This window comes from Emydura macquarii, unplaced genomic scaffold (genome assembly GCF_026122565.2).
Source record: "Emydura macquarii macquarii isolate MOO-44397 ecotype Brisbane River unplaced genomic scaffold, CSIRO-AGI_Emac_v2 contig_306, whole genome shotgun sequence".
Classification (NCBI taxonomy): Eukaryota; Metazoa; Chordata; order Testudines; family Chelidae; genus Emydura; species Emydura macquarii.
Window position 1 is genome coordinate 14,360,117 of NW_027130443.1, and position 25,077 is coordinate 14,385,193.

Genomic DNA, 25,077 nt, shown 5'->3' on the forward strand with positions numbered 1-25,077 from the left:
AAACAAATAGAAGAAAATGGAAATTGATAGTTATGAATATAAATCAAAAGCTAGAAAGTGTAGAAAATTGATAAGGGAAACAAAGGGACATAAGGTGACGTATATGGCCAGCAGAGTTAAGGACAATAAGAAGGAATTAAGTCTATTAGGAACAAAAATAATCCTGACAATAGTATTGGTCTATTACTAAATGGAAATGGTAGAATTATCAATAATAATGTAGAAAGGGCCAGAAGTGTTCAATAAGTATTTGGGAAAAAAACAGCTGTAGTCATATCATATGATAACACTCATTCCATTCCCCTAGCATTTCAGGAGGATGTTAAACAGCAGCTACTAGACGTCTTAAAATCAACAGGTTCAGGTAACCTCAATCCAAGAGTTTTAAAAGAGCTGCCTGAGGAGTTCTCTGGACAATTAATAACATTCATAAGTTTTGGTACACTGAGGAAGTTCCAGGAGACTGAAAGAAAGCTATTGTTGTGCCAGTATTTTTAAAGATGAAGAGGATGACCCATGTAATTACAGACTAGCAGGCCTGACATCGATCCTGAACAAGATAATGGAGTGGCTAATAAAGAATTAAAGGAGGGTAATATAATTAATGCAAATCAACATGGGTTTATGGAAAATGGATCCTGTCAAACTAACGTGCTATCTTTTTTTGATGAGATTACAAGTTAGGTTGATGTAATATACTCAGACTTCTGTAAGGCATTTGACTAAGTATCGCATGACATTTTGATTTTAAAGAAGTAGAATGATATGAAATGAACATGGCACACATTAGATGGATTAAAAACTGGCTAACTGATAGGTCTCAAAATGCAATTGTAATTGGGCAATCAGTGTCAATCAGGTGTGGGGTCCCACAAGGACTGGTTCTTGGCCCTATGCTATTTGACACTTTTATTAATGGCCTGGAAGAAAACATAACATAATCACTGATAAATTTAGCAGATGACCCAGAAATTGGGGATCGGTGAATAATGAAGGGGACAGGCGACTGATATAGAGCGATCTGGATTGCTGGGTAAATTAGGCGCAAGTTATACGTACACATTAATACGGCTCAATGCAGATGTACACCTTTCGGAGCAAAGGCTGTACCCTGTACCTACAGGATGGGAGACGCTGTCCTGGGAAGCGGTGAGTGGGAAAAAGATGAGGGGGTTGTAGCGGATAGACATCTGAACAGGGGCTCCCCGCGTGATGCGCTGGCCGAAGGGCTAATGCGATCTGGGGTGCCTAGGTAGGGCACTCTCGAGGAGGAGCAGAGAGGTTATCTGCATGTAGGTATCGACGTGTGGAATAAGTCTGCAGTAGTGGCACCACCCTGTGAACCAAGACCAATTCAGGCTGGAGATAAGATGTAAACTGTTAACGAGGAGAGTAATGAACCCTTGGACTGACTGCCCAAGGGTCGTGCCCGATTCTTCGTCACGGGCAGGTTTTCAGTGGAGGGGGAGGTTTCTCTAGCAGGCCTGCCCTAGGGATCCCGCTGGGGCAGTTCTCTGGCCTGTGCCAGGCAGGGGACGGCGAGAGGATCACGTCCCTTCTGGCCTTGGAGCTTGAGAGCAGCCCAGGGCACCCTGCGGAGGTGGAGGCCCAGGGGCCGCCCAAGCTTGCAGGGAACCGCCGTGGCCAGCAGGTGGCACTAGTGGCCTGCACCCAAGGGCTCAGCTCGGGCCCTAGGGACCTGGGTGCGATTCCTGAGTCCGGCTGAGTTGAACCTGGGAGGGAGAGAGCATTAAATCCACCCCGTGCTCACAGGAGAAGGCTCCCTCCCCCTCCAGCTCCAAAGGCAGCTTGGAGAATATTCCCCCGTCCCGGTAGCTCATTGCGGGGCAGCAGCTGCCTGGCCTTGTGGCGCTTTCCCAGCCTCTGCTGCACAGGAAACCGGGGACAACCCCCAGGAAGGCACAGGCTGGAAAATGCTGCTCACTCCCTCCCCAGCGTGCACCCCCCATCCCCGGGGCAGCCTGGGCCCTGGCGGCCGGGCCAGGTGTGCCCCTCCCGCTCCTGCAATGACCCCACCCCTCCCTCCGTGGAACCCGACCGTGAGATTGAAGAGCCCTGCAATATTGATTTGGGGCCGAGTGCGTCCCCCCCAGGAGTGACACCAGCTGACCACACTCACTGTCCCAGCCTCGCTCCCCGCCAGGGCTCACATCAGAGCCAGCGCACGCACGGGGCTCCGGTACCTTGACGGCTGACAGTCTGTGATCAATCCAGGAAGCCTTGTCTGCCTGCTTGGAAAAGGCAATTAATTCTGCGAGGGCTTTTCAATCACTTGGAGTGATGGGAGAGTCTCAAACAAAGATAATTAATTAGCAGCTGCCCAAACCAATCAGCCGGCATCAATAAGCCTGAAGAGAAGCTGCACCCGACCAGATGCTTCTCCCCTATCCGCCAGTGATCCCCCTCGTCTGGGGGTGGGTTGGAAGCAGGCCGGCTCCTGCACAGCCTGGGCTGGCTGGCTCCTACCCCCCTGCCTGGACCCGGGGTGCTGCTCTGAGCTGTGCCGGCCGAGCTCTGCCATGGGCACGTTCTCTGTGCACCCAGTGAAAGCGAGCAGCCAGGCCAGAGCGGAACCTCCGGTGAGCACCTGCCAGTGCGGGGGCCTGGTTTGCGCCCGCTCACGTGCGCAGGGTGGTTAGCTGCCAGGCGGTCATTGCCCACCAGGACTGTTGGCGCCAGTGCCGCTGCAGCACCCCTCTGAGCATGCCCGTGCCTCGCCGTGGCATTAGGCTGGTGGCATTAGCCCAAGGCTGCTGGGCTCCCTGGTGTCAGTAGCAGCCTGCCTTTGGAGCCAAGGGGACATGCCATCATGGCATGCCCCTGTGCTGGGGCCAGGAGGAACCGAGAGACCCCTTCTCGTCTCTGCACGCTGGGGCGTGGGAAGGATGTTTCCAGCTTCTGCATCCAGGCGGAGCCTGCTGGCCTGGCCTGAATCCTGCTGCGGGGGATCCTCAGTCACTAGCCAAGCGATTGTCCCCTGCAGAGGAAGGGCCCTTAGCCGGGGCCCAGCGCCACAAGCTCTGCCTTCCAGCCCTCCAGGAATAGCTGTAGACACGAGGGTGTGTATGACAGCCGCAACCTGGAGCAGGCTCCGCTGTGCTGGGCCCCTCGTGGCCCGACGTGCTCCCTGCTGGGGGATGGCTCAGGCTGGCCGTGCACGGGCTGCCTGTGTACGTGTGGCTGCGTCCAGGCACTCTGAGTTTGTGTTCATTGCGTGGTTCTGGTGTGTGCAGGCTGGATTGCTGAAGAGAGTCCCCAGTGAGAGCTCAGTGGTGTCCTTGTGACAGTCTGTACTGGCCCCGGGGGCGGAGTTACGTGTGTCGTGTTCTTACCGTCCGTGGGTCTGTCTCCATGTGACACGCTCCTGCGGCACCACAGTACCACGGCAGCTGTGCTGCTCTCGCGCCTCAGCGTGGACACGCCCTACACGGGAGGGGTTCTCCCCGCGGCCGAGATAACCCACCTCCCCGAGTGGCGGTGGCTGGGTGACGGAAGAATTCTTCCATCGGCCTGGCTCCGTCTGCACCGGGGTTAGCTCAGTGTAACTGCATTGCACGTGTGCGTGCGCCTGTGTGTGTGCACGCGCATGGATTTTTCGCACCCCTGAGCAACACAGCTGGGGCGACCGGACGTTGGAGTGTGGAGCAGGCCTGTGTCTGAGGCTTGGGCACCAGCAGATTTCCTGTCAGCCCGGTGATGTCGGCCTGTCCGCATGGACCCCGAGAACTGGCTTGCCCATCACCGGTCTGCACCGAATGCAAACGGCGGGTTCCGGCAGTGAGCCCGCAGACAGGCACTACCAGGAAGAACAGCAGGGGGAGAGACCCTTATGGGGTGGTACAGATCAGAGGATTGGCTTTAGCAGCTGTACCCCAAACCCTGCCCCCCCTTTCTGTGCTCGATGCTCCCCCCTGCCCTGAGCTGGCTGCACCTTGACTCACTGTCCCTGTCGCTGCCTGGCCGCAGTCCCAGGCCTGCCTCCTTCCAGGGAACAGCTGGACAAGTGTCCAGGGCCACGCCTGTGTGTGTGTGTAACTGCACTTTGCAGTGGTTGTGTAGTTGGTTCCAGTGCCTGGGGCAGCACCATCTCCCCCTGCCTGTCCCCTCCACCAGCAGAGACCATGGGGCCAGCTGGGCGGGACGGTGCTTGTGGCACCAGGCCTCTGTCCTGCCCCAGGAGCAACGCGCTGCCATGACGCACCTGGCAGGCTGAATATGCTGCCCAGAGTCTGAGACTCACCTGCCCAACCTCAGCCTGCCCGCCTGGTTCTGAGCCAGGCCTGGCGGGGCCCTGGCAGCGCTTGGGGTGAGGCCCTGCAGAGCAGGGGAATCGAGCCCCGCCAGGTGTTGGGGACTCCGGCTGCTTCTGCCATCGGGCTGGGCCCGTCGCTCCCTGCGGTGCTAACGCTCTCCTTCTCTCCGCAGCGCTCCAGGGACTCCCCCGACCTCGGCAGCGCAGCGCCCCACGTCAGCCCCATCAAGCGGCGTTTCTCGGGGACCCCGCTGCTGCCTCCCTTGGCGTGCCGCCACGTGGCGCTCAGCGAGGCCGGCAGGTCCTCGGAGCCAGAGGGCACCAGGGTTGTGTTCACCATCGAGGAGAGCAAGCCGAGCAGCAGCGAGGAGCCTGGATTGCCACGGTAAGGCGGGCGTGCGGCAGGCCATGCGCTCCGCGGGGTCTCACGGCAGGGCTGGGCCGAGGGGGAGCCGTGCAGCTCGCTGCACTGGCGGTCGAGGGTCATTGCGGGGCTGCGTGTCCTGTGCAGCAGACCCCGGCCCTGGCGGTGCCGGCCCTACCTGCTGAAAGCCCGGGACGTGGCGAGAGGCCCACCAGGGCTCCACACTCTCCCGTTGCCAGCTCTGCTCCATGCTGGGGTTGGGGGGCCTTCTGGGGGGCCATGGAGACAGCAGATGTAGGTCTTGACCCCGGCACCCAGCAGTGGTTATTGACACTGCTTCAGGCAACACAGTGAGTGTACCTGGAGCGCTGCAGACACGCAAGATGACACGTTCCTGGAGGAGGATGGGGCGGGTCAGGTGCTGGGGCAGGGAGCAGTGGGAGCTCGGTCTCTGCCGAAGAGGCAGAGGAAGAAGAAGTGGAGGGTCTTCAGTGCTTCCTGCAGTTTGCGTGGGCAGCTACTGCAGAGGCAGCTTTGGGGAACAGCAGGCTGGGCTGGGTCCCTGGATCAGGTTCAGTCCCATGGTTCAGGAAATAGGATTCTGCTGCCCCAGCTGCTTCCCCCGGTCAATGAATGCAGGTTCCTTGGCAGCATTTCTAGGTAAAGTGAAGTAAAACCAGGGTCGGCATGTGGATTTTCGAGCACATTACAATTCTGCTGTTAAAACAGAAGTTTTGGTCTTGAGGCTCAGCTTCCGAAAGGAGCCCCCGAAGGAGGCTAGGGACTGCCTCCCGCAGACACTCGCTGCCAACTGCCTGCCAGGGGCAGAGCTGACACTCCCCATGCACTCGGGGATGGCCACAGCTTGCCACCCAGGCCCTGTGACACCAGAATGCCTGCAGACCCTGTTGCTTCAACAGAGCCTCGCTTCTGCCCTCGAGCCAGTGGCCCCTCCATCTTCTGCCGCTCATTAGCAGCCTGGCATTCATCACGGGCAGCGCTCCCGGCTCAAGTGATGGGTTCACCTACTTTATATTCCTTCCCCACAGACGTGTTCCCAAAAATCTATTGCCTTGCCTTGATTCAGCTCTCATTGACAGCCCCATGTAAATAGTCCGGCACCTATTTCATTCCTTGTTTTCAGACGTGGCCGGGAGGGGGAGCAGAGGCACGGGGGCATTGGGGAGGGTACCGTATTTGGAGCAGTCATCCCCTCCCGCCTGCTGTCCCACTGGTACACCCCCGCCCCCAGCTCCACATTCTGAATTTCCTTGCCAGGAAGATTGATTGCAATTATTCCACCGTGGCAGATTGTCTCTGGCTGCTTCTCTGCGCATGAGCCCGGTGCCTCTCCCGCCTCCCGCACGTTTCTGTGTGTGGGTTTGGGTTTTAATTTACTTTTGTGGTGAGAGAAACAAATGGCAGCAGCCCAGCAGCTCCTTCCCCGCCCTGCGTGTGGCCGTGGTGGGGAGCCCACCGGGCGGGCGGGAAGGGTGCTCTGATCGTTGCTGGTTTTCCCAGGGCTGAGGGGAAGTGACTAATCTCCGGGGCAGCTTCCAGTCCCTCAGGGATGCTGTTCACAGAGCAGAGCTCAGGGGCATGGTCATGTTCTGCTAATGAGGACCTGCTCTTCCAGGATGGGGACCCAGCTGGGAAAGAGGGTGTTTGGGGCGGTTCTGCCCCAGCTCTCGGTCAAGGCTTGTTTTGTTGTGGTTTTTGGCTTCATTTCCCCGTTTAAGGAAGGGCTGACACCATCCCCTGCCCCTGCGCTGGGAAGGAGCGAGTCACACTTGGCAGGCCAGGGAGGGCAGGGGGACGAGTACGGGATGAAATCCTGGCTCCTGTGAAGTTGGTGACAAAACTCCCATCAGCTTCGGTGAGGCCAGGCTTCCACCCAGGAAGCGGGAGCGAGATTCCCCCTCCCACCCAAGCTTCAAATGCCCATGTGTCTGCGCCCCCAGCTTGCCCCTCCTGCTGCTGGAGGACCAGGTGGCTGTTTTGTCGGAGACTGAGCGGGTGCCCCTGCGGCCCACATAGGCCTTCACCATGCGTGATCCAGCCCATCTTGGCCGGGTGCGTAACCTCCTGATCCAGACCGCAGCTGCTGTCTCATAAAAATCCAGTTTGATGAGCGATGGGTTCTTGGCACTGTGCGTTCCTCTCTGTCTGTCTCTGTATGGCCCTGCTCTGCTATCTCCTGGTTCCCGTGCCTAGGACAGACAATGAGCAATAACCACAGCCCCTGTGCGGTTTTTGTCAAGGAGCCCGGTGCCGATTGTCGGATCAGACGCCTCTGCCTTTTCCAGCTGGCAGTGACCTGTGTGTGGCCACTTCGTCTGGGTTTTAATCAGAGCTCAGAACTCTGGGCTGCGTCCAGCGTCTCTGAACTTGGATTGTCAGCAGCCCATGCATGAGACTGACACGCGGCTTCCTGCAGGGCCAGTTACAAGTTGCTTTGGGGGAACATGCAAGAATCTGGCAGCGGCTGCTGTTCTGATGCAGTGGAGGAATTCCTCTAGGGCCCAACCCGAAGCTCTTTGCAGTCAGTGGGGGTCTTTCTCTTGACCTCACTGGGCTTTGGCTCAGCTAACGAAGAATGCCCTTGGCCCACGTGCACCTGTTCTCGGCCAGCGTCTCACTGGGGGCGGGGAGAGAAATCCCTGAGCCCTGCAGCTGGTCAGCCCCAAACAGGAGCACCGCACAGCCCTGGCACTTTGGTCTGGAAGGAACAATGGGAGCAGAGTCAACACAAAGACACAGGCAGAGGCACTCAAGTGAAAGCAAATCATTTCATTTCAAAATCGCTCCTTGGTTTTGCCCTTGGTTATAAAAATAGTTTCCCAGCCAAGTTAGCAAGCTGCGCTGGGGAAAAGGCTTCCAAAGAAACCATGGCTGCTCGTGTGTGCTTGATGAAGATGGTGAATAGATAAACAGGGCAATTAAGATGACTAAGTCAGGTCCAGCTGAGCCCATGAGGACCCCGAGGGACTAGTAGGATGGATCTTCGCCACTAACGAAGGTAGTCAGCATGGCACTGATGGGGAAGCTTTGTACCTGCTCGTCTTCAGACTCAAACTTCACAGAAGTCTGATCTTACCAGGCCTGGCATCTGCAGGGCTGGGGCCACGGGCTGTGGGACACCCCTGGGAGTGGGGGTTTGTTGGCAAGGGGTGCGGAAATGAATGAGCGAAGCCCAGTGGAATGATCCCCGTGACGGCCCCACACGGGCTTTTGTTGACGTGCTGGATGCTGTGAATGAATTCCCACATGCTGCATGTCATGGCTGCTCAGGCAGCAAACAGGAAATGTGCCGCGGTATCATTTTCCATTCCTCACTGTCAACATCTGACGGCGTTCTCGTCAGGTGGGAACGTGCGGCACTGGCCTCGCTTGCAGTCGCCACAGCAGGTTGGCCCGGGAGACGGGGGCTGACGCTGGGCAGGGAGAGGAGTTAATTTTGGAGTCACTTGTCCAATAGGGATGCCTCCACCTCACCCCAATCCCTTATGGCTGCGTTACCTCCCATCGCAGAGGAGTTCACGCCCATCGATGTGCACACGTGTTTATTCTCTCTCGTGGAAATTCAGATGTTCTTGTAAGTGGCTAAACCTCTTTTACCTGAAGCATCAGGTAGTGAGTCTGCTATGTGCAGGGTGCTGCGGGGCGCAGGGAACTGGTGCTAGTGGGACTGACGGGAGATGAGAGCTAAGGAGCAGTCAAAGGTAAAGCGCTGATCTTTGCGGGGCTCTTGAGTTCCGGGCTCTTTCAGTGGCAAGCTGCATTCACAGCACGGGCACGTAGAGTATTTATGCAGCCCTGAAAAGGACACGCCCGCCCCATCCGATCCTGTTGCTTGTTAGCGTGTAGGGGAATTGCAGTGCAGAGTGGAGCTGTGCCCCCGAGCTGTCGGGCTGCCCTGTGTCAACCCCTGGTAGGACGTTTTCCCTGCCCAGCGTGGGGTGACTGCATGGTCACGCCTGCCCGTCCCAGCTCACCTGTGCCTAGCACCGGGGACCCAGCTAAGCCCTGGGGCTCAGCACATGCGACTCCTGTTGAAAGCACCTTAGGCAGTGTTTAAATCAAAACAAAGACTCCCCAGGATGGCTTTGCCTTTCTCCCGCAGGGCTGACAGGGAGGCCTCTGCAGTCTGCAGCAGAGAGGCTGCAGCTCAAACTGGGCTTGTCCTTAGCATCTGCAGCTGGGGCCAGTGTGCTGGGCTCAGTGAAAAGCAAAGTGCAAGGCTGTTGCTTAGGTCTCGGGCCATGGGCCTGCCCTGCCCGGAAGCCTTAACCCGTCCCCTCGTGCACAGCGTCAGCCTGCGAGCACCAGTGGGCACGAGACCCCTGCAGGGGGCGAGGCAGCCGGGGCAATGGTCGCCGGTCTAGCGGGGCAGCAAGGCCCAGGTAGCTGGCAGAGGGACAGCCAAGAATGCAGGATGCTCTGCAGGGCATGTGTCTGATGCAGGGCATGTGTCTGATGCCCTCCACAGGTGCTGTGGGACTCCTGACTGAGCCAAGTACCAGTAGGAGCGCAGTGACTACTGGGCAGGAGCAGTGGTCGTGCAGCCTGGCATGGCCCTATTGCTCCCGCACTTGGTGCACAGCAGAGCACCTCGCACAGCAGTAGGCCCTCAGCGCGCCAAGCAGGATGTGCTCCTGCCCCTCCCTGGCCTCTCGCCATGCCAGTTACAGACCGCAGGGCACCCTGACCTGGCCAGCTCTCTGGTGCTGTAGTGTGAGAGCAACTGCGGCGTGGCTGTGGTCCTGTGGGCCCTGCATCCCGCCTTCCCTTCCCCCACCCCATGAGAATGGCCACACTGGCTCTGACCAATGGTCCCTCTCTCCCAGGGTCCTGTCTTCTGACAGTGGCCAATGCCAGGTGCTTGAGAGGGAATGCACAGAGCAGGTGATCATCCAGTGATGCAGCCCTGGCTCCCAGTCCCAGCTTCTGGCAGACAGAGGCTAGGGACACTTCAGGGCATGGTTTTGCATCCCTGCCCATCCTGGCTAATAGCCACTGATGGACCTGTCCTCCGTGGAAATATCTAGTTCTTTGTTGAACTGTTATAGTCTTGGCCTTCACAACATCCTCCGGCAAAGAGTCGCACAGGCAGCCTGTGCGTTGGGTGAAGAAATCTTTCCTTTGTTCGTTTTAAACCTGCTGCCTCTAAATTTCATGTGGTGACCCCTAGTTCTTGTGTTATGAGGAGGAGTAAATAACACTCCCTTATCTACTGTCTCCACACCAGGCATGATTTTACAGACCTCTCTCATATCCCCCCTTTGTCGTCTCTTCTCCAAGCTGAAAAGTCCCGGTCGTATTAACCACTCCTCATTCGGAAGCTGTTCCATCCCCCTCAGCACTTGAGTTGCCCTTTTCTGCACCGTTTCCACTTCCAGTGTATCTTTTCTGAGATGGGGTGACCAGACCTGCACGCGGCGTATTCAAGGTGTGGGTGACCCTGGATTTATACAGAGGCACCATGATATTTTCTCTCTTATTATCTATCCCTTGCCTAATGATTCCCAGCATCCTGGTAGCTTTTCTGCACAGTGAGTGGATGTTTTCCGAGAACTGTCTGCTCAGAGCTCTCTCTGCTCCCCCTCACTCCATGCTGGGCCTTGCCCCCTCCCCCTGCTGCTCCCCATTTACAGAAGGGGAGACAGGCCGAGGGAACACATGTAGCTGGGCGCCACACAGTTGCCTGCAGCTCCTGGCAGCGCCCTGGCTGTTGGGGGGGCCCTAGAGGCTGGGTGCCCGGTTCTGGAAGGGGTTGGCGCCCTATAGTGCCCCTCTCCCTTCATGGCAGGGGCCTGCCCGGCTGGGCAGCAGAGGTGAGGACCCAGCCTCCTTTCCGGGTAGCAGGCTGGCCCCCCGGGCCATGGGGCCATGGAACCCAGCAGCCGGCGCCGCTAACGCCCCGTGCAGGCCCTGGCCCAGCCCGCGCTGGCGGCTGGATGGAGGCAGGACCCCGCTGAGACGCCCCTCACCCGCCGCTGGGCGCTGGCCAGAGCCGGCCCTGCCCCACGGAGCTTCCAGTCCAGCTGGAGCCGCCTCTGCCCGAGGGAGCCCATGGGCACCCGCTCGGCTGCGAGCCCTGCCCGGCTGCGGGCGGGGCGGGGCGGGGCGAGCGCTGCCCAACCCCGCGGGGGGGCCGGAGCGCACGCCCAGCCCCCCCCCCTCCGTCCTGCCCACCTGCGCCGCGGCTCCGCCGCTATATAACCCGGCGCCCGGCGCCTCGGAGCGCACCGCCGCCGCTGGAGCAACTTGGCTGCCCCTGGGCGCCCGGCGGCGGGGAGAGCAGCGCGGGCGGCCGGGGCCGGGGCCGGGGCCGGGGCCGGGGCGGGCAGAGCCACGTGCCTCCCCCCTCGCCCACTCCCGAGCCGCTGGGAAAGTTTCCGGGCGGGGCCCCGCGTCCCCCCTCCCACCCCCCGGCCGCCGCGCTCCGAGCTCCAGCCCCGGCGCCGCTTCAGCACCCGGCGGGCGGACAGCGCCTGGCCCGGGCTGGGCCGCCATGGAGCTGAGCCGGGAGGGCGCCGGCACGGCCAAGCCCCCCAAGCACCTGTGGCGCCAGCCGCGCACCCACATCCGCATCCAGCAGCGGTTCCACTCCGACACCGAGAAGTACCTGCAGCGCCGAGCCCCGGACAGCGCGCCCCGGCCCGGCCTCAAGAAGCCCAGGATGTCCTGGCCCTGCTCCCAGCACCGCCGGTAAGACACAGCCGCGCCCCGGGCTGGAGGGGGCTCCCTGGGGCTGCCCCTCGGGGATTCGGGCCCCCCGGGGCAAGCGCTGCGCTGTGCTGTGCGAGCGACCCCCTCCCGGCTGGGGAGCCCCGAGCATCCGCTTCTCTTGGCCCCGGCCCGGGCACTAAGGGGTTAAGTGCCTCTGTTCCGGAGTCTGCCCGGCCGGGGTCAGCCGCCTTCCCTCTCCGGGTGGCCCCCGCCAGCCCCCAAGTTCGGCCCCCGCCCTAGGTACGCACGAGAACGGGACACGGGCAGGGGGCCGGGGGTGGGCTGCCTGGGCCGGAGCTGTGCGCGGGCTGGGATCTGGGCGGGCCTGGGGTTCTGTCCTGACAGCCCCCGGAGCCCCTGCGCTTCCACCAAGGGGGTGTCCCCAGTGAGTCAGGCACGGCAGCAGCCGGGCGGAGGTCTCTGAGCCGGGCTCCTAGCAGAGCAAAGACAGTCACTGGGGGGGGGAGCCGCGGAGATCCCGGGTCCCGGTGACAGACCCAGGAAGCTCTCTGGAAATCAAGGCACAAGGAAAATCCAGCCCAGTAGCTCGCTCCTCTCCCCTCCGCCAGCGGATCCGGCACACTCGGTCACACAGCACGCCGCCAACTTCCCTGTGACCCTGGGAAAGTACCGGGCGAGGAGAAAATGGGCCGCTTGTGTGGCTGCTGATTATGAATTCCGTCCCCATCCCGGCGCGCTGGGACTAGGGGCTGAGCGCCGAGGAAGGGCCCTGTGTCAAGACCAAACAAACGAGGTTCCCTGTAGACAGTAAATCCTGCCAGGCCAGCCTAGAATATTTGTTTGGTTTCCGAGGCAGGGATAAGATGGATGGCAGCTCAGCTGGGCTGGAAATCCCATCCTTCACCTCCGCTGCCGGGCTTGGAGACGGGGGCGGCGGGGCTGGGCTCTTGGTTGGTTCCTGTGTTACAATATGGACAGCCAGAAACAGACACATGCCGTGCAGACCCGGTAATCAGACTGCATCAGCCTCCTGCCCGGGAGAAACTGGGCCATCATTTCTGTCTGTTCTCCTGGGTGCTAGCGGCCCCCTCCCTCGCCATCTGCACAGTGCTCGGGCATCTGCCAAGACAGCATCTTCGGGGTGATTTGCTTTCTCAAGTCTGGGCTAAGGGTGTCTCTTCGTTAGCCAAGGTGCCTCTCCTGTGCGGCGTGCATGTCTGTGCAGCAGGGGAGGGGGAAGTCCTGGCCGCAGGGAGAGTTTTGCTATGATGGCAGTGCAGCCAGGGGCCACTTGGCGTTGGCAGCTAGGGACCCGCTCACCTGCCTGATTTATATCCTCCTTTCTGGGAACCAGCTTCCAGGGCTGGATTTTCCCCACAGGTGGCTCCAGGAAAGGGGCAGGGCTTCAGCATGTGGGTTTACATCGGCCCCAGACGCGCAGGCCAGATGCTGGAGCAGTTCCTGGTCCAAGAGCCATGCCCAGCGGCCCAGAGCCCAGGGAACAATGCTGTGCCGTTCTCCCTCAGCCCCGGGGGGCAATGGCTCTCCAGCTCTGCAGGGGTCTCCATGTTTACCAGAGTCCTGCCGTCTCTCTGTGGGGAAGCAGAGTGACCCCGGCGAAGGCCTGGGGTGGCTTTGATCTGAGAGTCGATTGGCCAGGCTTGGGATGGACAGGCCAAGGAACTTTGGCCCATGAGATTGTGGATAGCATTGGTGGACTCTCAGGGCGTGAGTCTGAGGACCTGGTCTGAGCTGCGTCCACACTGCAAAAGGGGACTCTGGCTTGGATCCACCCCCTCTGCCAGGTCGTGTGTGTGAATGGAACAGGGCTGGGGCTCAAGGCTGAGTCTGAAGCTGGGCTCCCACATCGCAGGGTGGACACGCCCTCAAAGGCCCTCTGCGAAGGCTGGGAGGTGAATGGGGCGGAAGTGACTAGCAGGGAAGGGCTCCGGGGTTGTGGGTGGTCTCCAAAGGTCTGTCACGTGGGTCTTTAACATTGAGACTGGACCAAGCAGGATCTCCCTGTGCTGGCTGTGTGTGTTGGTGGCTGCGGGGGGACGTGATCCAGTCACTCATTTCTGTGCAAGGGGTTCTGGTTTTACTGATCTGTGCAAGCCCAGCTGATCTTTTGTGACCTGCTGGCAGCCTCCCTGGAGCACACCCTGCGCGCAATCTGCCACGAACGCTCCCCTGCCTTTTGACAGGAATTCACCTGGCCTGCGCTTCTGGCCCGTCCCAGGCACTTGGGAGCAGAGCAGGTGTCGTGGCAGGGACAGGGCTGTCTGTGGAAATGGTGGCTTGGTGTGTGGAAGTGGGATTTGTGTTTGCGGCCCTGGAAGTTCTGAGTTCTGCTTGGACAGTGGGAAAGAGCAGAACAAAGGCCCGGAGGGTCCATTCGCACCCAGGACCCGTCTCGGACCCGACACCCAGGAACTGCCGCGCTGCTCCGATATCCAGAACAGTCTGCGCAGAGGTTCTCTGCTGCATTTCAAGTAGCAGGTCTGTGAAAAATGTCGCCTGTCAGACTTTGATCTTTCGCTTCACCTCGCAGATCACAGTGGGTTTCCTCTTCCAAATGAACATCGCTGGTTACATTGGACGTTGGTATCAAGAGGCCTGGAGCCCCTGGAGGTTTGGGTAGGGAGGGCAGCAGCTGCTGCTCTGTGGCTACAGGTTCACGCTTGAGGTCTTTAAACCAAACCGTGATTTCCTGATGGTGGCCAAGGCCCCTCCGTCTCCGCGGGCTCTGTCACTGGCAGGGGAAGGGGGGAACAGCTGAACTCCCTTTCTGGGGCTCTCATTTGAGGATCCCTCATCCCTGAGCAAACAGCACTAACTCCCCGAAGGGCTGGCGGCCGATGAGAAGAGTCCGTTGGGGGCCCGCTTGAGAGGCTGGGGATTTCTCAGCCATTAAGAGAATGTGGCTTTCCCCAGGAGCTGATTTCCAGCGTTTGCGCTGGCCGTGACTCATGCACACAAGTAATTCCACGGGTTACAAACACACGACAGAGGGCCAGAAGCGCTCACATCTCTAGTGACTCAGCCGCGAGGGGCGGCTCACGTAGAAACGGCCTTGATTCAAACTGCTCTGAAGTTAACTCGGCCGCGGCTCTCTCCCAGCTCCCTGACTCGCAGGGTTTGCAAACTTCCCTGTATTTAAATCGCTTTTGTGGGCTGCAGGAAAGGGGGAGGGGTGAGTCCTTCCTCTGCTCCATAAACAGTGTAAGTGAAGAGCCTCGGGGTGGCCGGGACAGGCACCCGGACACCAGCAGATGGCAAAGCTCGTGGTGCCCCTGCAGCCTTTCTGGCCTGAGGCGACTGTAACAGCCGTAGCATGCAGTGGAGCGCATTCCCCTGCGGCTTTGGGGGCTGGTCTCTGCGTGCACTTCTGGTCCTGTGTGTTGCTGGAGATTAAGGCTGAATTGTGCCAAGCACCGTTCTCATAGGATGGTGCAGTCCGTGCCCCAAAGAACTGCTCAGGGTTGGGCATCTTCCAGAAAGCCCCACTCTGGCTTGAAGAGAAGTTCTGGGCGACAGACGGGAATTGCTGGGGGGATTCTCTGGCCTGTGTGATACACGAGGGCAGCCTGGATGTGCCATTGCTCTAACTGGGGGAGACAAACACAAGAGGAGCTGGGATACGTGCCGGCGTTCCCAGGGGCAGAGTGCGCAAACCAATGGGTTATTGAATGGGTAAATAAACAATGGCATTAAGTTTATTACAACAGGTGCAGGCGCTGATTTAATTATCACTGGTGCTAGCCAAAGCAATCCCGGGGAGCCCTGTACTGCGTGGTGTTTAACCAGCATCACGTTCCCTTGTTGTGCAAACACATAGACACAAGCCGAGGGTAACTCGCACAAGCAGAGTCTGTTCCAGCCTTCGCCGTCAGCCAGCCAGGCTCTGCAGCAGCGGGTGACCATGCATCAGGGAGCCTCTGCATGGCTGAGTTTGCCGTAGAGAGGGCGGACGGGGCCCCGGGGTGTGTATGGGGTGGGATTGATGCGCTGGGTGTGGTCCTCTAGCTCCGTTTAGATTCGTAACATTTGCGGTGAACCCCCTGCTCTGTGCTGAGTAATCTAAGACTTTATAGAAAGACCCACAGCCTCAGGCAGGCAGGCAGCTGTCCCCGGCTGGAGAGGGATCCCGCCTGGCTCCACAGCCTCGCTCTGCGTCATCGGTGCTGAGCACTGTCTGCACATTCACAGGGAATGGCCTGTGAATCAGGGCTCAGCCACATGCCGGGGCAGATACAAGATGGCACCCAACGTGGAGCGGCTGGTGTGTAATGTGGGAGCTCGGGGTGATTGTCGCTGCACTGATCACCGGGGCCAGCCACGTTGTTTCTAAACAGAAAACGAATGTTGTGCAGTAAGAGCTGCTCTGTCTCTGAGGCTGGAAGAAAATGATCCTTAAATACCTGCCGCAGGCGGGAATAAATTACGCTGAGATGAAACAGACGTTCCTGGGGAGGGATGTTGTGCGTGAACCCGTCAGGGTGTTATTCAGTAGCGGTGGGACGCAGAGAGAACATGGGGAGGCTGTCATCTCCCCCCCCCCCTAATTCTTGGTTAAATTGAGGGAGTGGCTGGTGCAGATGCAGCTGCCAGGAAATTGCTCTTCAACTGAAAAGACACAATCCCAGCCCCTTCCCTCTGCAAAGTCATCTTAATTCCCAGCTGTGTGGCTCTGACGCCAGGCTCTCTGGGTGTCTGTGATTACAGCCCCAGCAAAGAGCTCTGAACGAGGCCTTTGCCCCTGGCTCTGTGTGGGAGGGACATGCAGGAAAAGCCAGACAGGTGCCCTCTGCAGGGCTGAGGGAGATGGCTGGCCCGGGCACTGCGCAGAGCTGTCCCCGCAGAGCGGCTAATAGGATGGTGTCAAGCAACAATCGGGCTGTGCCTGATGTGACTGGGGCTGTTCTCAGTGTCCCACGAACAGGCGCTGTGGTTTGAGCCTGGCCAGCTGCCGCGGCAGGGCGCAGCACCCAGGCGTGGAGAGAGACCAGCGGGTGAGCATTGCAGCCGGAGCGCCCACCGGGATGATGGCAAAGGTGGCTGGGCCAGGCTGCCTTCTGCCTTCCGCTCTCTGCAGTGCCTGTGGGGAGGGACCTGGGGCAGGCAGGTGGAGCTCTGCTCTGGAGACGCCATGGTGCTGGGCGTGGGGCGGGGCAATCAGCTGCCACGTGCGTGGGTGAAGTGGCCCATCCATTCCCTGGGAAGGCAGCGGGACAGGCGCTGGCTCAGGGCAGGGCCCCGGCGCACGTACTGCTGTGGCAGTTCTGGTTTCCCTGCCCAGCTCAGCCCAGCAGCCGGGCAGTGCCCGCTGTCACACAGGGCTGCCGCTCAGCCAGCTCTCCCTCGGCCGCAGATGGCTGTGACAGCGCGGCTGCCAAGCCAGCCTGGGAGAGAGCCAGGGAGATGTACCGCCACTGACTGGCTGGCCTGGCAGAGCAGGGCTGGTTGGGGCTGTCCAAGTGTCTGCCAGGGTGCTGGGGATGGGCCCTTCTAGGACGGGGGGGGGGAAGGGAGAGGCCTCTGGCTGGGGAGGGGGCCTTGCTCGTGTCTGTCTCTGTCTGCTGCAGGATCTCAAACTTGCAGGACTGGGATATTCCCGGCCCAGGCTGTGTCTGCTCCCTGTTCTGCCAGCAGAGCACCCCTGCCCTTCCCGGGCAGCAGGGCCAGCTGCTCAGTAGCTCCCTGCACGGGTGGGGTGGGGGTGGCTGTTTCCAGCCTACAAAATCCCAAAAGCAAGAGCCACTGTCCAGAGCCCTGGGCAGGGCTGCCCCAGCCAGCTGGGAGGCAGGGCTCACAGGGCTGCACGGCAGTGAAACCCCCGGGGCTCTGTGCAGCGGAACAGGTCCGCGTGTCTGGGGCCAGTGTCTTGGCCTGGGGCGGGGGCAGGGGAAGCGTCTCCTCGTGCACCTGCAGCATGGCTTGTGACTCGCTGCAGTCGGACCCGGCTGGCTCTGACCCCATGGGCAGGGCTGGGCCAAGTGCCCCTGTCTTGAGGCCTCCGCCAAGGGACAGTCTGGTTTGAAGCAGGGTGTAGCACAGACCCCGTGGCTCCGTGACAGAGCCCCTGTGGCTGTGGTGTGCAGTACATGGGCCCGGACACTTGTAGTTTAGGCCCATCTTGGCGTTCTCCCTCCTCCCCAGGGGGCTCTCCCTGGAGCAGATTGGGGCAGGGACCTTCCTACAAAACCCAGGGCTTTGGACAGCCATTTCCTTTCCTGCTCTTTCTCGCCGAGCCTGCAGCATATTCTGGGCCTTGGCCTGGAGTCAGGCCAGGCCGCTGTGCTCTGAGGAGAAGCACCTGAAATCCGTGGCGAGAACGAGGCAGGCCTCAGGTCAGGTCTCATGCAGAAGAGGACACGCTGTCCTTGCGCCCCAGGCCCTGAATCACTGCCGAAGCCCCGGGGCCACGCTGTGCCGGGGTAGCTGGCTCTCTGGCTGCTTTCCCAGGGCTCCGTGTGCTCTTAGCCTTCTGGTCTTGCCTCTGTGCCTTCCCATTGAGGCTGAGCATCCAGAAATAAATCAGTGACTCAGGCTGAGTAAACACGGCCTCCGAGCAGGTGTTTTCTCAGGGGGCTGCTCTCTCCGTGCGGGAAAATGACCTGCCCTGTTGGCTGGGCCAGGCTCTGGGCCTCGCTGCCTCCAGACCCCCTTCCGGGGCAGAGAATCTGGCACGGCACCGTTTGTTCAAGGGGAGCAGGCCAGGGAGCCTCCTTTCTCCTGGCAGACACCAAGGCCCCTCTCAAAGCCTTGCAGAGAGCGGTGTAAGCCCGCCGGCACCGGCACCCCTCTGCCCAGGCAGCTGTCCCCACGCTGTCCCCCCGTGTGATGCCCAGACTCCCACACGCTCTGCCCATTCTGGCACAGCTGGTGCTGGAGCAAGCCCAGCCCGGGCAGTGCTGAGCTGTGGGGGGAGGATGTGCACCCTGCCCAGGAAGCAGGATGAATGAGCCCAAGCTTTGAGCGCTGCCAGCCAGGGCGGGACACCTGCCGGCAACCCATTCCTGAGTCTTGTGCTGGGCCAGTTGCTACAACACCCCCCTAGCGTGGGATGCAATCCCCGTCGTCCCGTGCTCGGCAGGTCCTGGGCGCTGTCACCCGCACGACGGGCCCTGGAGAGCCGTGAATTCACTCCCACTGCGCTGCAGTGACTGCGGGCACTGGCACGCCACCGCTGACGGCGGCACTGGGGCAGCATGGGGGAGGAGGGAGGAAATGACGGGCCTGAACTTGGCATGGAAATCTACCAGCCTCCGCAGTCATTGGTGCTGCAAATATCCCTGCTGTGGGTTTTTGTGCCAGCCAAGGGACAGGCTGCTGCAGCTCCCCTTCGGGGGGGCTCCTGATCTACCGCAGCTGGCAGCACACGCGCCTGCACTCCCCGTACCCGGCACGGAAACCGACGCTGATCCCTCAGGGGCTTTGCTTGGGGGGCTGGAGAGCTTGGTCCTTCCCCTGATCTCAGAGCAGAGGGGATCTCGGATGTAGCCCAGTGTTCGGTAATACACTCATTCCTCCGCCTGGGGGTTGTTTAATCTCCGGCACGGAGAGTAATAAGTGTGTGGAGGGGTGGAGGATGCAGACAGCCGAGGGTGGGCAGGGGGGTGACGTGTGCCTGGAAACTTGCATCTCGACTGACATTGCTGAGAGGCACCGACCTAACCTGAACATCAGCGAAGTCGGGTGAATAACTGGCTGCGGAGCAATCGCTGCTCGCAGGGGCCTCTGCTGCTTTCTCTGCCTTGGCAGCTTTTCAGGGACGAGAGGCGTTCTGGGATTCTCCTAGCCACGCGGAGCCACGTGCAGACGGCAACTCCTCCCAGGCAAAACGCTCGGTGTGTCCCCAGGCAGGCTGAGGTGTTGGGGGGAGGGCTCCACAGTGGATGCGTCACTGCAGGGGACTGAAAGGCGGCCGCAGCCTGGGCTCTGCTAGGTAAACAGAAACCTCTTAACCGCAGCTCTGCAGAGCCCTGTGGGGGAGCAGAGCGTGAAGCTGCTGCCCATCCGTCTGGGAGCAATTCCAGCGTGGAGTTAGGACATAAGGACACAAGGACGGCCACACTGGTCAGACTCATGGCCCACCTACCCCAGTGTCCTGTCTTCCAACAGCGGCCAGCGCCAGGTGCGTCCCAGGGAGTGAAGAGAACAGGGCAATCCTGTCATCCAGCCCCAGTGTCTGGCAGTCAAAGGTTTAAGGACATCCAGAGTGGTAGGTTGTGTCGCTGACATCTGGGCTAATAGCCATGAATGGACCTAGCCTCCAGGAATTTCTCTCTTTTTATTTTGGAGCCCAGTTATAGTTATGGCCTTCACAACATCCCCTGGCAATGAGTTCCACAGGTTAACTCGGCATTGTGTGAAGAAGTATTTCCTTATGTTTGATTGAAACCTGCTCCTATTAATTTCATTGGGTGACCCCTAGTTCTTGTGTTGTGGGATGGGGTAAATTACACTTCCTTATTTACTTTTCCACACGATCTCAGGCAGATCCCTCCTTTGTCGTCTCTTCTCTAAGCTGAGTAGTCCCAGTCTTTTGAATCTCTCCGCATATGGAAGCTGTTCCATACACTTCTGTTGTCCTGCTCTGCACCTTTTCCAATTTTATCTTTTCTGAGAGGGGGCGACCAGAACTGCACACGGCATTCAGGGTGTGGGCGTGCCATGGATGTATATAGGACATCTTCTCTCTTGTTATCTCCCCTCTCCTAGCATTCTGGTAGCTTCTTTGACTGTCGCTGCACAGTGAGCAGCTGTTTTCAGAGAACTATACGCAGAGACTCCAAGGTCTCTTTCTTGACCCCTCATTTTATATATATACTTGGGATGATGTTTTCCAATGTGCATCACTTTGCATGTATCCACACTGCATTTCATTTACCGTTTTGTTACCCAGTCATCTGGTTTTGTGAAACCCTTTTGTAACCTTCTCAGTCAGCTTTGGACTTAACTGTCTTGAGTAATTTCGTATTGTCTGCAAACTTTGCCAGCTCACTGCTCACCCCCATTTCCAGATTATTTATGAACATGTTGAAAAGCATCAGTCCCAATATAGGTCTTTGGGGGACCCCTCTATTTACCTCTTTGCATTGTGAAAATTGACCATTTATTTCCACCCTTTGTTTCCTATCTTTGAACCACTTACTGATCCATAGGAGGACCTTCCCTCTTATCCCATGACTGCCTACTTTGCTGATGAGGGACCTTGTCACAGGCTTTCTGAAAGTCCAAGTGCACTATATTGGCTAGATCAACCTTGTCCACATGTTTGTCAACATCCTCAAAGATTTCTAACAGATTGATGAGGCATGATTTCCCTTTACAAAAGCTGTGTTGCCTTTTCCCAACATATCACGTTCATCTGTTTGTCTGATAATTCTGTTCTTTACTACAGTTTGAAGCAGTTTGCCTGGTACTGAAGTTAAGCTTATCAGCCTGTAATGACCAGGATCATCTCTGGAACCTTTTTTTAAAATTGGTGCTACCCACCAGTCATCTGGTGCAGAGACAGATTTAACTGAGCAGTTACACACCACAGTTAGCAGTGCTGCAACTCACATTTGAGTTCCTTCAGAACTCTTGTGTGAATCCCATCTAGTCCGGGTGATTTATTACTGCTTGATTTATCGATTTGTTCCGCACACCCTTCTACAGACACTTCCATCTGGGACAGCTCCTCCTACAAAGAACGGCTGAGAATGGGAATCCCCCTCACACCCTTTGCAGTGAAGAGGGATGGGAAGAATTCATTTAGCTTCTCGGCAATGGCTTTGTCTTCCTTTGAGTGCTCCTTTAGCACCGTGATTGTCAGCAGCCCCACCAATTGTCTGGCTGGCTTCCTGCTTCTCATGTGCTTAAAATAATTGGGCCCTCCTAATTATGCAGTCCCAGTTGGCTTGCCAGAGCTTCTGGTCCTTTCTTTTCCCTCAGTAGGATTTGACTTGCAGGTTTTAAAAGCTGCCTTTTCGCCTGTGATTGGTGGCCTTTTGTTGACTCTCGCTGTGCTGTGTGGGGGGTACATTTTGTCTGAGTCTCTAGTCTGGTGTTTTTAAAAGTTTCCTCGCACGCCCAGCTTCCCACTGCGGCCTCTGGAAAACGCGCCTCTCCTCCCCGCCCGGTGCTGCTGCCCACCTCTATGCCCCAGGACTAGCCGTGCCTCAGCAGCTGGCTGGCTGCAGGGGATGAGAAGGGGCGAGGCTGTGGCCCCTTCTGCTCTGCGGGGCCCCATGCGGCCCTCTCCCCCTCAGAGGGAAGGGGCCAGTGGCAGCCGCCCAAAGCGCCTGGAGGCTTTTCCTACGTAGCTTGCAGCACGCAGCACCTCGTGGGCGGGCTGGTGGCCGGAGTGCCCTGGGGCCGCAGAGGGGCACACGGCTGCTCTTGCTCATCCATTAGGAGCGAACGAACAGGCACGAGGCCAGCGCAATTAGTGTGACCAGCCCTGAGGGCCCGCAGCCAGAGGGTAAGTCACTTGTGCGGACAGCGGGAGAGTGCAATGCAGGGCAAGCTGCCCTCGGGGACAGCACCCATAAATAACCGGCCTTTCAGAAGAGGCCGCAGCCGCCTGCTGCTGCTCCCTGAGAAATGGCCTTGCTCAGGCCAGCGTGCAAATTAAACAAGTCTGTCACTGTCCCTACAGCCTCTTGGCACAGCTCCCTGCTCACACCCGCCCGGGCCGGGGGGGGCTCCCGCAGCTCCTTGCTCCCTCCCTGCACACGGGGGCTGAGATCCTGTCAGTGGGAGGCCCCAGCATCTCTGTGCATCGCGTGGGTGTCTGAGTTCTCAGCCCACTGCCGTGGGAGCTGTCCTGCTGTCACAGACCCGGGACTGGGATGGCCCTGGGGCAATACGCCTGCCCTCCATCCACGGCCACAGCCCTGCGAGCGGGTGTCATCAGCACTACTGCAGAAAGGGGCAGGGCAAGGAACGAACGCAGAAATTCGGCTTGAACCACTGGGCAAGGGGCCTGTGCAGGAAGGGGGAAGATCAGACATCCTTGTGCTGCCCCAAGGAAGGGTTAAAGTACCGGGATCCCTGCCCTGCTCTGCCAGCCCCAGACCCCTCCTGCCCTGCCTGACCTGCTCCCATCCGGCAGCCCAGGGGAAAGCCAGGGGCTGTTTACATTTGGCTCTGCTCCAGGTCGCTGAGAGTTCGTCCCTGGGAAGGACAGGGCTGCTCTCGGCGCTCTGCTCCCCGTGGACTGAGATTGCCATTGAATTATCCCCCCTGATTTCCTCAGCGTCACCCCAGGAGCAGGGGCTTTTCTGCACAGCCGAGCCTGGCTCACCAGCCTCTTGCCTCCGTGCTCCCCCAGTCCGGAGGTGGGTGAGTCTGTCAGCTGTGTGTGTCTGCACGAGGGAGGACCGGCCCCGTGGGCACAGGGGGGCACCCCTCTCGGAGTCAGACCCTGGTGGATAGGGTGGGGGAGGGATTTGGGGGTCGGGGCAGCAGGTGGGAGCGGAGTCCATTGACGTGCCATTAGCTGGAGAGCTGCTGTCACGGAGGGGCCCACACGGCAGCTCCCAACCCCGGCCATCTGCCGTGCGTGCGGGGGGAGGTTGAGTCCTGGCGTCCCAGAGCTGCAGCCTGTGCAGCGAGTTAGCTCCGTGCTACCATCTAGTGGCATTCACTGGAGCATCAACACGCTCAGCTCCTTTCACTGGCCACCACGGTTATTTCTTGTTTGCGCTGGTCCCCGGCTGAAGAGTAGCGTTAGCAAGTACAAAGCCTTTGTGGCCATTCTGCTTGGGGACTGTGGCAGGTGGCTCGTGGGGACAAAGACGGGGAGGCAGAAATGACCACGTCCGCGGTGGACTCAAACCGCAGAATGGGACCAAAGTGTGGGACTTGGCAAATCTCCATCCAAGAGCCGCAAAGGACCTGACACATGACACTGCCAGGCCAGGAGCAGGGGTTTGCAATGAATCCCTGCCCTCGGGGCCGTGCCGATGCCTGGAGAATTGCAAATCTCGTAGCTATATATAAGGAAGGGGGGAAGTGAAGTTCGCTTTATTTAAGTCAAGGGCCAATGGTGGCACAAGAACAAATGGCTGGAAACTGGCCACGCTTTACTTTAGGCTTGAAATTAGGCGAAGGTTTCTAACCATCAGAGGAGTGAAGTTCTGAGCAGCCTCCCAAGGGGAGCAGGGGGCAAAAACCTGACTGGCTTCAAGCCTGAGTTTGAGACGTGTATGGGGGGATGGGCTGAGGAGAGGAAAACACGCTAGAGCCCAGAGTCCTTAACCATCCTCCATGATCTTAGCTGTCCTCCCAGGGCCCCGCCTGAGACAGGGGGTGTCTGCATCAGTGCTAGAACTAGAGGTACGGGGCAGCTGCCATCACATCCCGGGTTCACAGCTTGCAGAGGCTGTCTGGGAACACCTTGCTCCCTGGGGCCTGCGTGCAGAGGTAGGGCTGAGTGTGCTGACCCGGGTGCTTGCCTGCACGCTGTTCGTGGCCACGCCGCCCCAGGACCGGGCTCTGTTGTGCAAACAAGCAAGTGAGGCGGACACTTGCCCCGGTTCATGTCACTGATTTCTCCTGCCATGGGGCCAGGGTTGCCCTGTTGTCAGCAGAGTGACAGCACGGCCAGTGCAGAGCCCCCGGGCATGCAGCTGCATGCTCCTTGCCTGGCCCTGGTCCCTTGGGGTAGTGTTGCCTTCTGACAGGAGGGGCTGGGTGCTCTTGTCTCAAGACAGGACCCGTTGTGTGTCCCTGGCTCACCCCGAGGTCCCCCTCCTCCCCCGGACGGGTGTCGCTTGTTAATCCTCTCGACAAACGGGTCTGGGCCCATGGCTCTTCGAGCTTGGCTCGCAGCAGCTGCTCCTGGGGGGCATCTTGCACTGGGTCTCATGGGGAGGTTCCTACCCCAGCCTGGGCAGCCGGGCTTCCTGTACCAGCCACAACAGCTGGAGGAATCTTCGGGGCGCAGACACTGGGGGAGCAGCGGGGTGGAGCTCAGCGCAGGGAGAGCTGGGGCAGGGAATGCTGCTGCGTCAGGAAGCGTGGTCTTTGTCTGCTCAGCGATCCCGGGCCCTCCGTGGTGGAGGCGAGAGGCGCTGGGAGCTGGCTCTCCTGGCTGTGCAGAGTGGGGCACGGCCTCCCACTAGCATGCCGGGCGGCTGGGCGAGCGCTCCAGGAGCACTCCTGCTCACACAAGCAAGGCGGAGGCAGGGCTTCCTGGTGCACAGTGCCCATGGGCGGGAGCCCGCTGCAGAGAGCATGACGTGGGCGTGGGAGGAGCTGTTCAGGGACCCTGGGGCCGGCGCCCTGGGGGAATGTCGACGGCTGTTATTGCAGCTTTAAAAATAATCTTCAGAGGGAAACAATCTCACACTTCCCGTGCTCCCCGGGCTGAGCAGGCTCCGCTCCCAGCACCAGCCGAGGATTGCAGCTGGAAATTGCTGCCATTTGCTGTGCAGCAGGAGAGGCATTTCCATGCCGTGGTGCTCAGTCCAGGCCCAGGCCCAGGCTCAAGGTCGTTCCAGGGTCACTCCCTGGCCATGCTCTAGCACGGTCCCCGAGGCACCAGGCGGCTCCGGCGGGGCGTGACACAGCACGGCTGTGACTGGCATCTCCTTACCACATCAGGACAGACCCAGGTCTTGTGGCGCCCGCCACTCCCCTCTGGCCTGGCGAGAATTAGCCCCTGCTTCCTGCCCTGCACTGTCCATCTTGGCTGATTCCGGGCCCTGGCAGTGCTTCGCCTTCCTGCTCAGCTCCCTTAATAGTCCCTTGG

At 59.4% G+C, this 25,077-nt stretch overlaps 1 protein-coding gene across 1 annotated transcript in view; it reads left to right on the forward strand.

Moving 5' to 3' along the window:
• The window catches only part of PDE4C (phosphodiesterase 4C), a 79,268-nt gene that overhangs the window by 14,727 nt on the left and 39,464 nt on the right, over nt 1–25,077 (forward strand). Inside the window, exon 3 of the mRNA XM_067560954.1 lies at nt 4,447–4,658. Within this exon, the coding sequence (XP_067417055.1) occupies nt 4,447–4,658 (212 nt within the window). The remainder of the gene's footprint in view (nt 1–4,446; nt 4,659–25,077) is intronic.